The sequence below is a fragment of the Episyrphus balteatus genome, chromosome 1 (genome assembly GCF_945859705.1).
Source record: "Episyrphus balteatus chromosome 1, idEpiBalt1.1, whole genome shotgun sequence".
Lineage (NCBI taxonomy): Eukaryota > Metazoa > Arthropoda > Insecta > Diptera > Syrphidae > Episyrphus > Episyrphus balteatus.
This window is the reverse complement of record NC_079134.1, coordinates 97,323,630-97,337,005: the sequence shown is the minus strand read 5'-3', so window position 1 is coordinate 97,337,005 and position 13,376 is coordinate 97,323,630. Positions and strand designations below refer to the sequence as shown.

Below are 13,376 nucleotides of genomic sequence, written 5' to 3'. Positions count from 1 at the left end.
ATTACAATTTTAGTGAACAAACGGAATCTATGATTATCAACTGGAATAATCCCTGATTAAAGATAATCGATTGTGAACAAACCGGCCCTTAGCAAACATTCTAATGGAATTAACTTTTTTCTTTTATTTCAATTGGCTTTTTATACAAGAATTCCTATAGAACCAACTTAACAACTTAGAGAGCCTTTGAGTTTGGGCATTATTGAACTTTAAAATAAAACAAATTATAATTTTTAACCAAAAAAATTGTAAATTACTTCACACAACATGTTAATAAGTTTAATTTTACATAAATAAAACTGTTTTCATTCAGACTCCGACACAAATATTCTATCGTAGAAAAAAAGGGTTCCATTTAGGGCTATTGATTCTACCCGGGTAATACCCGGGTCCAATGCTACCCGTGTACCCGAGTACTCGAATACCCGGGTATTACCCGGGTAGCACCCGGGTACCCGAAATACCCGAGTACCCGGGTCCTTAAAATACTCGGGTACCCGGGTACCCGAGTACCCGAGTATATTCAACAGCTCGTGTAACCAAGTAGATACGCAAATAAAAAATTTAGTTTTTTTGTTTTTTCTTATTTAGCTATAATTTATTAACTTAGTTGACACTTTTTAGGAGATTGTTTGGCATTGTTAGTTGATAACTATAATGAAAAATATAGGGCTGCCACTTTTAAAATGGGAATTTTTGTGAAGCAACCTTATATCATAGGTAAAATTGGTACATGAACAAATTGGTCATATCTTTGTACTTTGGTTCAACCAGGAATCGCTTTAAATGTCAAACAAATTCCCAAAAAGTGTCAACCAGGTTAATAAATTATAGTAAAATAAAAAAAAAACACAAAAAAAGTTTTGTTTTACGCGAATTTACTTGGTTACACGAGCTGTTTAAAACACTCGGGTACTCGGGTACCCGGGTACCCGAGTATTTTAAGGACCCGGGTACTCGGGTATTTCGGGTACCCGGGTACCCGGGTACCCGGGTGCTACCCGGGTAATACCCGGGTATTCGAGTACCCGAGTACCCGGGCGGGTCTTCGGGTACCCGGGTTTCAAGAGCTCTAGTTTCCATTCCACTCGAATTCACTGATTCATGTGTTTTACGAATTTCGAAAATCGTAGAACTTTTTCCACTCCGAATTTACTACGATGGATTTTGAGATAGTTTTATCGGGAAACGTAGGATATTTTCACCTACGATGTGATAAGGCTGAATATTATCATATCTAAAATTACTTTAAATTAAATTATTTTTTTTTTTTTTTGCAATCCAAAAAAAGTTACGGTAGTACCTATTATACTGCTGTGCTAAGCAAAAAGGGCTCATATCCATTTTTGTAGTTTTGAGATAAATGCATTTTAATGAAAAAGGATAGATTTAAGAATTGTATATATGCTCAATCGCAAAAGTAATTTTAAGCAACTTGTAGTAGGAAATATATATTATATATAATAAATTTTAGTTTACCAAATAGTGTTCAACCTTCCCAAATGTGTAACAAATTTTTTTTTAATTCTTAGAGTTGAAAACATTATGCATTTTTCTATTAAGGAATACAGCTGAGTAATATTGTTGTGCTCATCTTTATTGACTATTTTGAGCCACAGTACACATAAAAAGGTAATATCGTCCAAACCGACATTGGTAGCCAAATTGCCAAAACATGACAATTTGGCGACCAATGTCAGCTACCGAATTCTTAATTGTTTTAAATTACCGACGAAAGACGCACAAAAACCGAAAAACCACGCACACCACTAATTTTTATCAATTAGTAACCATTTTCCGCGAAGAAACACGAATAAAATTTGTTAATTTTCAATTTATAATTTTTTCAAATGACATTTTATAAACTAAAACAAAAACAAATTTCCTGATTACTGCGATTGAAATATAAACAGATTGGTGCCTATTTTTGACAAACAAATTTTGACAACGTTCGGAAGATATTACCTTATTATGTGTATTTTGATTTTGAGCCACTTGGAATTGGAAATGCGATGTTTTTAGTTGACATATAAATGAGGCATTGTTTCAGGAAGACAAATATGATCTTCGTACTCTTCTTTATGTTATAGACCGGGCGGCCACTGCAGAAACGCTCAACTCATCGAGCTAAAGAAAATTTCAAATTGGAAGTGAAAAAGGGCTATTAGTAGTTACGAAAACCACAGGTCTTCCCGACGCGTCCGCTAGAAGACGATGTTGGTGTCAAATTAAAGAATTTGCCATATTCTTCTCAAAATCACACGTTTTCCGGGTCCAATGTTGTCAGTTCGAAACGCAGCCTGTTTTAAATTTAGAAGCGATGAAAGTGAGTTTTTTCATAATGTCTTGTTTTTTCGTAAGTTGGTCGACGAGTTAAGAAACTTTTTCACTATAAAATAAAAATAAGAGTCATTAGCATTTACATAAATACAAAACGGTGTTTTGGAAAAAGCTGTATAGATTCTTAACAACGAACTTAAATACATATATGCAAAACTTTGAATCATTCAGTAAAAAGTCATGAATAATACGCTGCGCCCCTTTGAACATATCGAATTAAAATGCGAATTTAATTTCAAATTAAATTAATTTTCCTTTATATTTTAATAATTTTAAAAATACTTTGTATGGATAAAAAAACAAACTATCAAAAAATGGCTTAAAAAACACCACCAAAAACAGGACCTTAGCCATAAGCTCATGTTTAGCGCTTCTAACCTTAAAATGGGCTGCATGAGAAAACTGTCAGACTTTCACCCGGAAGACGTCTGAATTTTGATAGCTGACAATATCACCTTTAATTTGACACCAATATCGTCTTCTAGCTGTATGAGATGCACAATGCTTTTTACCAGGGTTCAAATATTGCTCCGATCGGAGCATATTTGCTCCACTTTTGAGGGAAAAAAACAATCTACTCCAACGCTCCGATTTTTCGCGATATATTCCACTTTTTCCACACATAAAATTGTTTACTTAAACTAACCTACTTAACCGAATTGGAATTGAAATTTTATTTTTTTAGAATTGCATAAACACATTTATGAACCACCACTATTAATGAGGCTTATAAAACAATTAAATTGGTCCAAGGTGAATTTATTTCAAAATAATTCTTTTTTATGAATCAAATTGACTTTAATTTAAGACTATTAGTTTTTATTAAAAAAAAATTGATGAAAATTAAAGATTTTTGTTTTGTTTTTCAAATCTAATCCGAAAATTTTGCATTTGCTCCACTTTTTTAAATTCGTTCCAAAATTTCACAACCGAGGTTCGAACCCACGTCAATCGTGCCAGGATGCGGACGTGAAGACCTGTGATTTTCGTTACTTCTAATAGCCCTCTTTCACTTCCAATTTGAAATCTTTTCTTTAGCCCGATGAGTTGAGCGTTTCTGCAGTGGCCGTCCACTCTATTATATTTTTAATTTAATTTTATAAGTTTCAGTATAAACTTTAAGAAAACGTAAAATATTCTTGTTAAAAGTATAAAAACAATTCTTAGAATGGTTTTAAACTCCAAACCAAGCATGCAGTTAAGTGAAACAAAAATTTCAAAATTATTGGGACGGTTTTTTAAAGGTTTTTTTTGTATACAAAATTTAAAAATAAAAATATTGGTATGCCATTTAAAAATTAGTAATCAAAATCAAAATTTTGAAAAAAAAAATTGAAAAAAAAAAATTCAAACTAACTTTTTTCAAAATTTTATGTAATTAAGTACTGATTTAGTTTTTAGAATGCTCTTATTTGTTTTTAAACAAAAACAGAAAACCGTATTCAAAAATATCTTGTCGTTTTCGAGAAATTAACAAAAAACCAAAACTACTTTTTTCTAAAAAAAAACCTCTTTATTTTCTGTTTTAACGTGGCTGGACTTGTTGAAAAATTAATTTATGAAACATTAACCATTCGGCAATTTATTTTTAAATATTTAGGCTTAAATAAGGATACAATAAAGTGATACAGTATTAGATTAACCCTGAATTAATCAACTTTTTTCATTGATAACACCTGAAAACTTACCTGAGAATTTTTCTTACTATGTCTGGGGTGCTTGCCGCCCACGTTTTTATACAGAGTGTCCCACAGTCACCGCCCCAAATGAAAACCATGGATTTCTGAGGTCATTTTAAGTCGAAAAACTTAATAGGCAATTTTCTCGTTTTCGTTCCGTTTTCGAGTTACCACGGTTTTTATGATTTTTGCTCTCTTGTCCTTTAACTGGCCTTATCTTTGCCAAACTACGTTTGATTTGACAGATTTTCTTTACACCCAATCAAGAATTTATTACAGTTAAATTTGTCTCAAAACTTTTTTTTTCTGCGGACAACCGTTTCTCGACAATTTTCTTCGTTTTTTAAGTTGTTTTTTACATTTAAGTCAAAAAAAAAACACGTTAATGAGTATTAATTTTTTGTGCTTTTTACTAACCCAGTTTATTTTCATAAAAAAAATAAGTTTTATTTCATAAAAAAGGCTACTGAAAGTAATTAAAAAAAATAAACAAACTGAGTGAATTAAAAAAAAAATAATTTTTAAATACAAAAATAATTTAAATGAATTTAAACTTTTTCTGAGCTTTATCTATTTGTTCTTTTCTTAACACAATAGCTCAGAAAAAGTTTTTAATTCATTTAAATTAATTTTTTATTTAAAAATTATTTTTTTTTTAATTCACTCAGTTTGTTTATTTTTTTTAATTACTTTCAGTAGCCTTTTTTATGAAATAAAACTTATTTTTTTTATGAAAATAAACTGGGCTTTATGAAAAGCACAAAAAATGAATACTCATTAACGTGTTTCTTTGATTTAAATGTAAAAAACAACTTAAAAAACGAAGAAAATTGTGTTTGATGCAAAATTGCCGAGAAACGGTTGTCCGCAGAAAAAAAAGTTTTGAGACAAACTTAAACTGTAATAAATTCTTGATTGGGTGTAAAAAAAATCTTTCACATCAAACGTAGTTTGGCAAAGATAAGGCCAGTTAAAGGACAAGAGAGCAAAAATCATAAAAACCGTGGTAACTCGAAAACGGGACGAAAACGAGAAAATTACCTCTTAAGTTTTTCGACTTAAAATTACCTCAGGAATCCATGGTTTTCAGTTGGGACACCCTATATAGTACAGGTAAAATAGGCACTTAAAAAAAAAAATTGATACACTCATGAAACTTGGCAAAAAGTTTGCTTTTGGGATAAGAACCAAGTACAAAAAAAGTCTATAAAAAAAAGTTGGGTGGAAGGGTGTTTTTTCGCGGACAAGAGGGAGGGGGTGAAGGTCAAAAATATACTGAAAAAAATGGTTTGTCGAATACCATCATATGTCACATGTTTTCAATGTATTTTTTTATGCTGAACCTAATGACATAAAATAAATTGCTCTAAGAAAAGTTATTGCCGATTAAAAACAAGGGTGCTGGTTTTTTGACTTCAACAAGTAAAATATAACCGAAACCCGTGTGAAAAACATGCTACACTGATAAAATTCGGGATGAAGGTTTTAGATAATGCAGGGACAAAGGATTCATAAAGTTCTTAAAATTATTTTTGGTGAAAGGGTGTTTTTTTGATGGATTAAGTTGTGTGTCAGGAAGGTATCATAACAGCTGACCTAAATTTTATTAATTTTTAAAACTTGGTGTAAATGTTTTGGTTGGTATAAGAATTAAGAATCTATAAAGTGTACAAAATTATCTTGAGTGAAAGGGTGTTTTTTTTTTAAGAAATGATGCAATTCGGAATTAGTACCACAAAAACTAGGAAAAAATTGTTACACCAATGAAAATTGGTAAAAATGTTTCATTTATAACAGAAACCAAGAAACCGAAGAGTCTATACAAATATTTTAGGTCAAAGAGTGTTTTTATTGGGAAATAGGGAAAAATCCGCGATAAAGCCTGGTACGCTGCTCGCGCTAAATTTTAGCCGAGATAAAATTCCCATACAAGTTATCGATAATTTGTATGGGATCCATTTTAGCTGAGATAAAATTTTTCGATAATTTGTATGGGAGCTAAAATTTAGCGCGAGCAGCGTACCAGGCTTAAGTCCGATAAAATCAATGGCATAAATGGTACAATTACGAAATTTATTAAATATGTTCTCTTTCCCATAGGAATTACGAATAATGTAAGTCTATAATTTTTTTTATGTGAAAGGGTGTTTTTTTAGAAGTAAAGAAAATATGGGTATATTTGAAAAAGTGTGTAATACTAGAGTAATATTAGTGGTACCGTATTGTAATTTAGCAATTATGTTACTTTTAAGAAAAAAAACAAGCTTTTGCTAAAAAGCATCCTTTTTATAGACTCCCTACTTATTGATTTAGTTTCTTTCTTAAATGAAACATATTTACCAATTTTCACGAATAAAATAAGTGTATAAATTTTTTCGTGCACGGAGAAAAATGACAACATAGAATTAAGCCGATCTCTCCTTAATTTAAGTGGATTTCTGCATGGTTTTTCGCTAAGATGACTTCGACCATAAATTAAGGTGACAAATCACATTAATTTCTTGAATGCAAAAAGTGCATTTATTTATTGATCGAATGCATCTTTATTTTTGATTAAAGTTATCTTTTGCAATAATATAAAAATATAATATTTAAAATAAATTAAAAAATAAAAAAAAAATAAGTTTTTTCTCAACTTTTGTATACAAAGTTAATGTTATTTTTTATTGATCGAATTCATCTTTTTTTATTAAAGTTATCTTTTGCAATAATATAAAAATATGATTGGTATTTTAAATAAATAAAAAAATAAAAATAAAAAAACGTTTAAAAACAGTTTAATTTAAATTCTAAATTGACCTTTGAAGTTGAAAGAAGGCATTTTTTTTCTGAATTCGATCTTACTCCTTATGAGTACAAACATATATGCACATGACAGTTCTGGCTCTAATTTTGGCATTTTTTGTGCCGCACTACCAAACACTAGGTCTGTTTGGGTACTGCCTAAAACAGAAATATTTCTACTTCTTTCAACATTTTTAACCCATTTCCTGTTTGGGTACTCTGTAACTGTGTAGTTTTTCAAAAAAAAAAGAGCACCCCGAGAGAGAAAACCATTTCCATTTTTTCCGAATTTCTGCCCAAAGAATTTCTTCGGACAAAAATCTGAAATCTGTCAAAAGTTGTTTTTGTCGCACAACATAAACAAAACAAACTACAAACATGGTGGTGTGGCTTTTGTCTTGTGTTTTTATTTGTATTTATTGGTATGTATAGTGTTTTAGTTGTATGTATAGTGTTCAAAATAAATAAGATAATAATATTTTATTAAAAATAAAATAAAAAAAAGTGTTTGAAAAACAATACAAAAAGTTTTGAGAAATTTTTCTTATTTTTCAATAGAGGTCATGTTGTTTACATTTTTTTGGTGTTAAAAAATGCAGAAAATTTTGTACTAAATGCGTACTTTTCCACAATAGTTTTTTCTTTGAGAGAATTTCATCTCCACTCCTTAACATTTGACGGGTTTCATATTTTGGTCCAAAAAGAACCCACACAGACCTACTGTAGGTGCCATACACATGCCATGTGGATGTATAAATTAGGGATGCTGCGAATATTGATCCCATACAAATTATCGATAACTTGTATGAAAATTTTATCTCGGCTAAAATTTAGCGCGTACCAGGCTTTAAATTACAATTTGTTTCACTTTAGTTTTAATCGTTTTATTCTTAACAGTGGTTTATTCCACTTTCATAACAATGCATGACCATTGCAATGGTCAGCAAAATTGAACTTATTTTGCCACAAGGACCAAGAACTTTTCTAGAGGTTTTTGATGTGCTGAACTCGAATCTGAAGTCAAAAAAATTTGGTTGGCCTCCGTTTGTTTAATATTACCGTTAAAAAAGCCAATAATGTTTCTTTTGGCAAAATTCTCGTTGACCAGTGTAATCAAATGCACAACTATAAAATACTTTTTATCAAATACCACGTAACAAAGGTAATTAATCTTTTTGTTACAAATTGGTTTTGAATCAAAAACTAGTTTAAATTCTCATTATTTTGATTGTTCGCAACGTTTAATTTATTTATAACCAAACTTCTTTAGAGGCATGTCATTGGAAGTCAAAGCTTTCATTTAAAACACTATACAAATATTTATAACTCATTAGCAGTAACTATAAAAGAACAACCTTAGAACCAATTTATTATTTTTATAAACAAAGTTACAAACTATAGCATACAACACCAAAATGCTGACGTTGGCTTGCGTAAAAGAGTATTTGTTAAATATATATATTTACAGTATTTTATATATGTATTTTTTATATCTATTATAAAAAAAAAAAAAACATTTATCAAAAAATTAAGTCTTGTTAAAATAAAAAGTAAGGGTTTTTACCCATTAACTGAGAAATACTCCGACGGTGACGTCGAATATCTAACATGGAGTGTTTACTCATACTGCTGAAGTTGCACAGAATGACATTAAAATGATCACATCAATCGACGGTTTCTTTGTATTATTATACAATCTTCACAACACAAAACTTAAGCCGTCAATTTGTTAACGACAACTGGGTACACGCTGTTTCGTGACCTGATTGAAGGACAGTCTAGGTACCTACGTCACTATTTTAATTTAAGTGCACTATATAATATTAGACAAGTAATATTCAGATAAATTGTTTATACAAAAAAAAACAAAAACAAAACACTACTGGTATCTATGTACAATAAAAAGAAATATTCTGTCACATATATACAAATATAAAATGTTCAGGTTCCTGGCAAAATAGCCAAACCTTGTCTTCACCACCGAATCGATTATGCTACTAACTTTTTTCATCACGAAACATCAGTAGGTAGGTGTTTATCAATAATACACCTGCTTATCACAAAATAAAGTGATAAGATTTCTCTCACAGTTGTTTTTTTTTATTGAAAAATAACACTTCACATGAAGCTCAAATACTTCAAATTTATGTTTAGGATGACTAATTCTAAGCATACAATTTTCTTTCTTTAAGAAACGTTCATGATCACAAGGCTTGATATGTTTGCTACGAACTGTTGCACATCCAACCCGACTATTTACTGGATCAGCTCTTAACAAAAATATACAATGTATTTTATACATGCATAGATACGTTCGACATTTTTACACAAACACAACTTGGCTCTCAAAGTTAGTCCAAATTATGTGAAAAAAGCTTCATATCATACCCAATTGCCTACAATATAGCTAAATAAGACATCGTAGAGAAATCCGTCGTCGCGTGTTTCAGCTGCTTTCATAATAATAATTTATATTGTAAAAAAGCAGAAACGAAACACGAGAGGTTATTAACTATTAACGGGAATCAAAGCTTTTTGTCAACGAAAACTTATTTATTAATAAAACTATGTAAGTAGGTATGTATGTTTACCTTCATAATAGTATATGTATATACAATGTATGTATATTAAACAAAGTAGATGTATGAAATCAACGCGATTGTTTTGTTGATTTAGATATCAGGAATTTTTACAAGAATTACTCTGAGAAGCTGAAGATGAATCTCACGATAAGTAAAGTTTAAAGTAGCATTAGTGTTAGTGGTCTTGGTCTTAAGCATGGAATACACGGTACAATTATTATCGTACCGATTACACTGGTCAACAAGGTTTTTGCCACAAGAAAACCAAAATATACTTTTCTAGTATTTTTTGGGGTGCTTAATTCAAATCTGAAGTCAGAAAAATTTGATTGGCCTTCGTTTTTGAAATATTACCATTAGAAAATGTATAAAAAACGTAATTTTGACTGTTTTCGAGGTTATGTTTTTATGTGGAGTAATTCATTATGAATAAATTTGCAACGGTGCCTATAAGAGCTAGTTTTATTCTTTCAAAAAATGTTTAAATCTTTCCGATATCTCTTTTATTGCCCGAGATATTTAAAATTTAAGTAGCGGTCTTTGAATCAGAAACAACACTGGCCAACCAAATTAAACTTTTTTTGCCACAAGAATCAAAATATACTTTGAAGGTTTTTGGGCTGCTGAACTCAAATCCACAATCAGAAAAATTCTATTAGCCTTCGTTCTTAAAATATTACCGTTATAAAATGCAAAAAAAGGGTTTTTTATAACGGTTATATTTCAAGAACGGAGGCTTATAGAATTTTTCTGATTGCTGATTTGAGTTCAGCAACTCGAAAACCTTTAGAAAAGTATATTTTGGTTCTTGTGGCAAAAATTCTGTGACCAGTGACTTAAACTTTAGATTAAGTTTAGTTTCTCTTTGGCTTATTAAATGAAACTTAAGATATCTCGAGCAATAAAAGAGATATCGGGAAAATTTAAACAGTATTTGAAAGAAGAATATCTGTTCTTATAATAACTGTTACAAAGGAGAGTGGGCATTTTGGCCCATTGCAATGGGCATTGGCATGCACCAATGCATTGGTGTAACACATTGAGACATACATCAAATGAAAGGTCTCGATGAGTGTACTATTTTTTTGTATGGGCACAAGTCTGTATCTCGTGCAGGGAAAGTGCAGTGATGCATTTTATGTTTAAAAATGTATGTAATAAAATTCAGAAAAGTATACATTTTGACTAGACGCTCGATTAACTTGGTTCAAACAAATTACATAACGGTGTTGGAAGTTCAATTGGGCTATTCCATCACCAGTTTTTACCCATGACGCAATGCATTTTTCGGTTTCTAAAACACTTTTGTATGGGACGTGGCTCATTTGTGTAACACATTGATACATACTTCAAATGAAAGGCCTCGATTAGTTTGTTATTTTTTTATATGGCCAAAGTCTGTGTCTCGTGTAGGGAAAGTGCAGTGATGCATTTTATGTTTAAAAATGTATGTAATAAAACTCAGAAAAGCATACATTTGGACTAGATGCTCGATTGACTTGATTCAAAAACATTTTAATAACTTTGTTCTGTTTGACTAATCCATCGACTGCTCTAATTTTCAAAAAAAATGTATTTATCGGTTTTTATGGATTTATGAAATGCAATACCAAAAAATGTTTGAGTAAGTATATGATTTTCTGTAGTCGTGTGGGAAACTACCTTGTTGGTTTTAAAGTAATTTAAATACACGATGGTTGTGACTTATTTTTCAAAAATGCAACTCAAACTTTAAGTTATATTACTAATAAAATGTTGGAGTGAATTTAAACTCCTCTAAAAACACAAACATGTAAAATAAGCTGTAATTCATTTTTGAACATAAAGCCTGGTACGCTGCTCGCGCTAAATTTTAGCTTCCATACAAATTATCGAAAATTTTTAGCCGAGATAAAATGGATCCCATACAAGTTATCGATAACTTGTATGGGAATTTTATCTCAGCTAAAATTTAGCGCGAGCAGCGTACCAGGCTTAAAATGCAAAACTGCACCTTCCACGAGATAGAGTTTTGGTTCCATTCAAAGGAATAATGCGCTCACCAGTACCTTTCATTTGATGTAAGTCTCAATGTGTTACATTTATTTTTGAGCATAAAATGCACCACTGCACTTTCCCTGCACGAGATAGAGTCTTTTGCCCGTACAAAGAAATAACACGCTCATTGAGATCTTTCATCTAATGTGTGTCTCAATGTGTTACACCAATGAGCCACGTCCCATACAAAAGTGTTCAAAAAAACCGAAAAATGCATTGAGTCATGGGTGAGAGCTGGTGATGGAATAGCCCAATTGAACTTCCAACACAGTTATGTAATGTTTTTGAAACAATTTAATCGAGCATCTAGGCAAAATGTATACTTTTCTGAATTTTATTACGTATATTTTTGAACATAAAATGCATCACTGCACTTTCCCTGCACGAGATACAGACTTGTGCCCATACAAAAAAACAATACACTCATCGAGACCTTTCATTTGATGTATGTCACAATGTGTTACACCGATGGGCCAAGTCCCATACAAAAGTGCCCAGTCTCCTTTAGTAAATATTTTATAAATTATAAACTACATTGGGTACCAGCAGTAAAAACTAAAAAGTTCGGGAGAGCAAGTGGAGGATCCTTATTTGGATACAGATTGGATAAAATTGTTGGCTCATACATTGAATACAATGAACAAATAGTATTGCAACTAAAAGATAAAAAAGAAGAACTATATATATTGCCAACCTATCTAAACTGCAACCACTGGAATCGTGATTTTAACAAACTAGCAGAAACAATTCAAGTAATTGCAAAAGAAAATTTAATGGTAATTGGTGACATGAATGCACGTACTGGAGACCTGAAAATTAATGAAACGAGCTTTGTAATATCATGCAAACTAAAAGAACACAGAAAATCGAAGGATACAATTTGTAACGCAAATGGATACTCTTTCGCCGAGCTTTGTCAAGATACTAATTTATTTGTCTTAAACGGTTGCTTCGAAGCCGATATAAATGGAGACTACACCTATATTAGTGGACAAGGAAAATCGGTAATAGACTACTGCGCGATCTCGGGAAAATGGATGGATTTCGTAAATCATTTCAAAGTTGAACAGAAAATATTTTCAGACCATATGCCAATTGCAGTAACGTTTTCAACAACGGTGCACAATAAAACTAAATCAATTGATCTACCTCTGAAACTCATATGGAAAGAGAGTAACAAAAGCAGCTTTGAAAGCAGACTAGCCCTAAATCTTGCCCAAATAGAAACACAAACTGACCACGAATCGCTAGAAAATTTAGTAAAATGCATCGTGAAATCTTACCCAACTCCTGGTAGAAACACCAAACAAGCAGGAAAACAGAAGTGGTTCGATCGAGAATGCAGAGAAGCGAGAAAACTGTCTTTCAATTTGCTGAACACAATAAGGAAGTCAACCAATGTAGATGAAAGACTTCTTTTGCGTTACAGCCAAACCAAAACTAATTTAAAAAAATTATTATGTAAAAAGAAGAACGAATACCTACAACAAACAGCACGAAACCTTGCAACCGAAAGAAACCCAAAAGAATATTGGAGGCAATTACAAATCCTAAAAGGCCAAGAACATAAATGGGGAGTCAACATTAATGGAATCGTATTGAGAGACCACTTCAAAAAATTACTCAACCAAAATACATTGAATATGCCTATACAGTATGCAGAACCATTTGTAGAAAACCAAATTCTTGATGCAGATATATCGTTGGATGAGATAATTGTGATAGTCCAACAAGCAAAAACAGGCAAAGTCCCAGGACCAGATCGTGTTTCAACTGAATTTTATAAAAATGCACTAATACAATTTCTCCAGAAAATGTGTGAAAGTTTTAACTACATTTTTAATACGGCCCAGGTACCTAACTCTTTCAAAGAAGCTCTAGTATTTCCCATATACAAAAAAGGAGACCCAAATGATCCAACAAATTATAGAGGTATCTCGTTTACAAATGCTAT

The 13,376-nt window shown here is 31.3% G+C and overlaps 1 protein-coding gene across 4 annotated transcripts in view; it reads right to left on the bottom strand.

The window, feature by feature from the left end:
* LOC129906645 (phospholipase D1-like) overlaps nt 1-8,799 on the bottom strand; it is a 37,406-nt gene extending 28,607 nt beyond the window's left edge. For all 4 annotated transcript variants that reach the window (XR_008770835.1, XR_008770836.1, XM_055982480.1 and 1 more), the window contains exon 1: nt 8,368-8,799. Coding sequence is in view for 2 of the 4 variants with exons in the window: in XM_055982480.1 (XP_055838455.1) it covers nt 8,368-8,428 (61 nt within the window). In the remaining 2 variants the exon portion in view is untranslated. The remainder of the gene's footprint in view (nt 1-8,367) is intronic.
* Nucleotides 8,800-13,376: the final 4,577 nt, after the last annotated feature.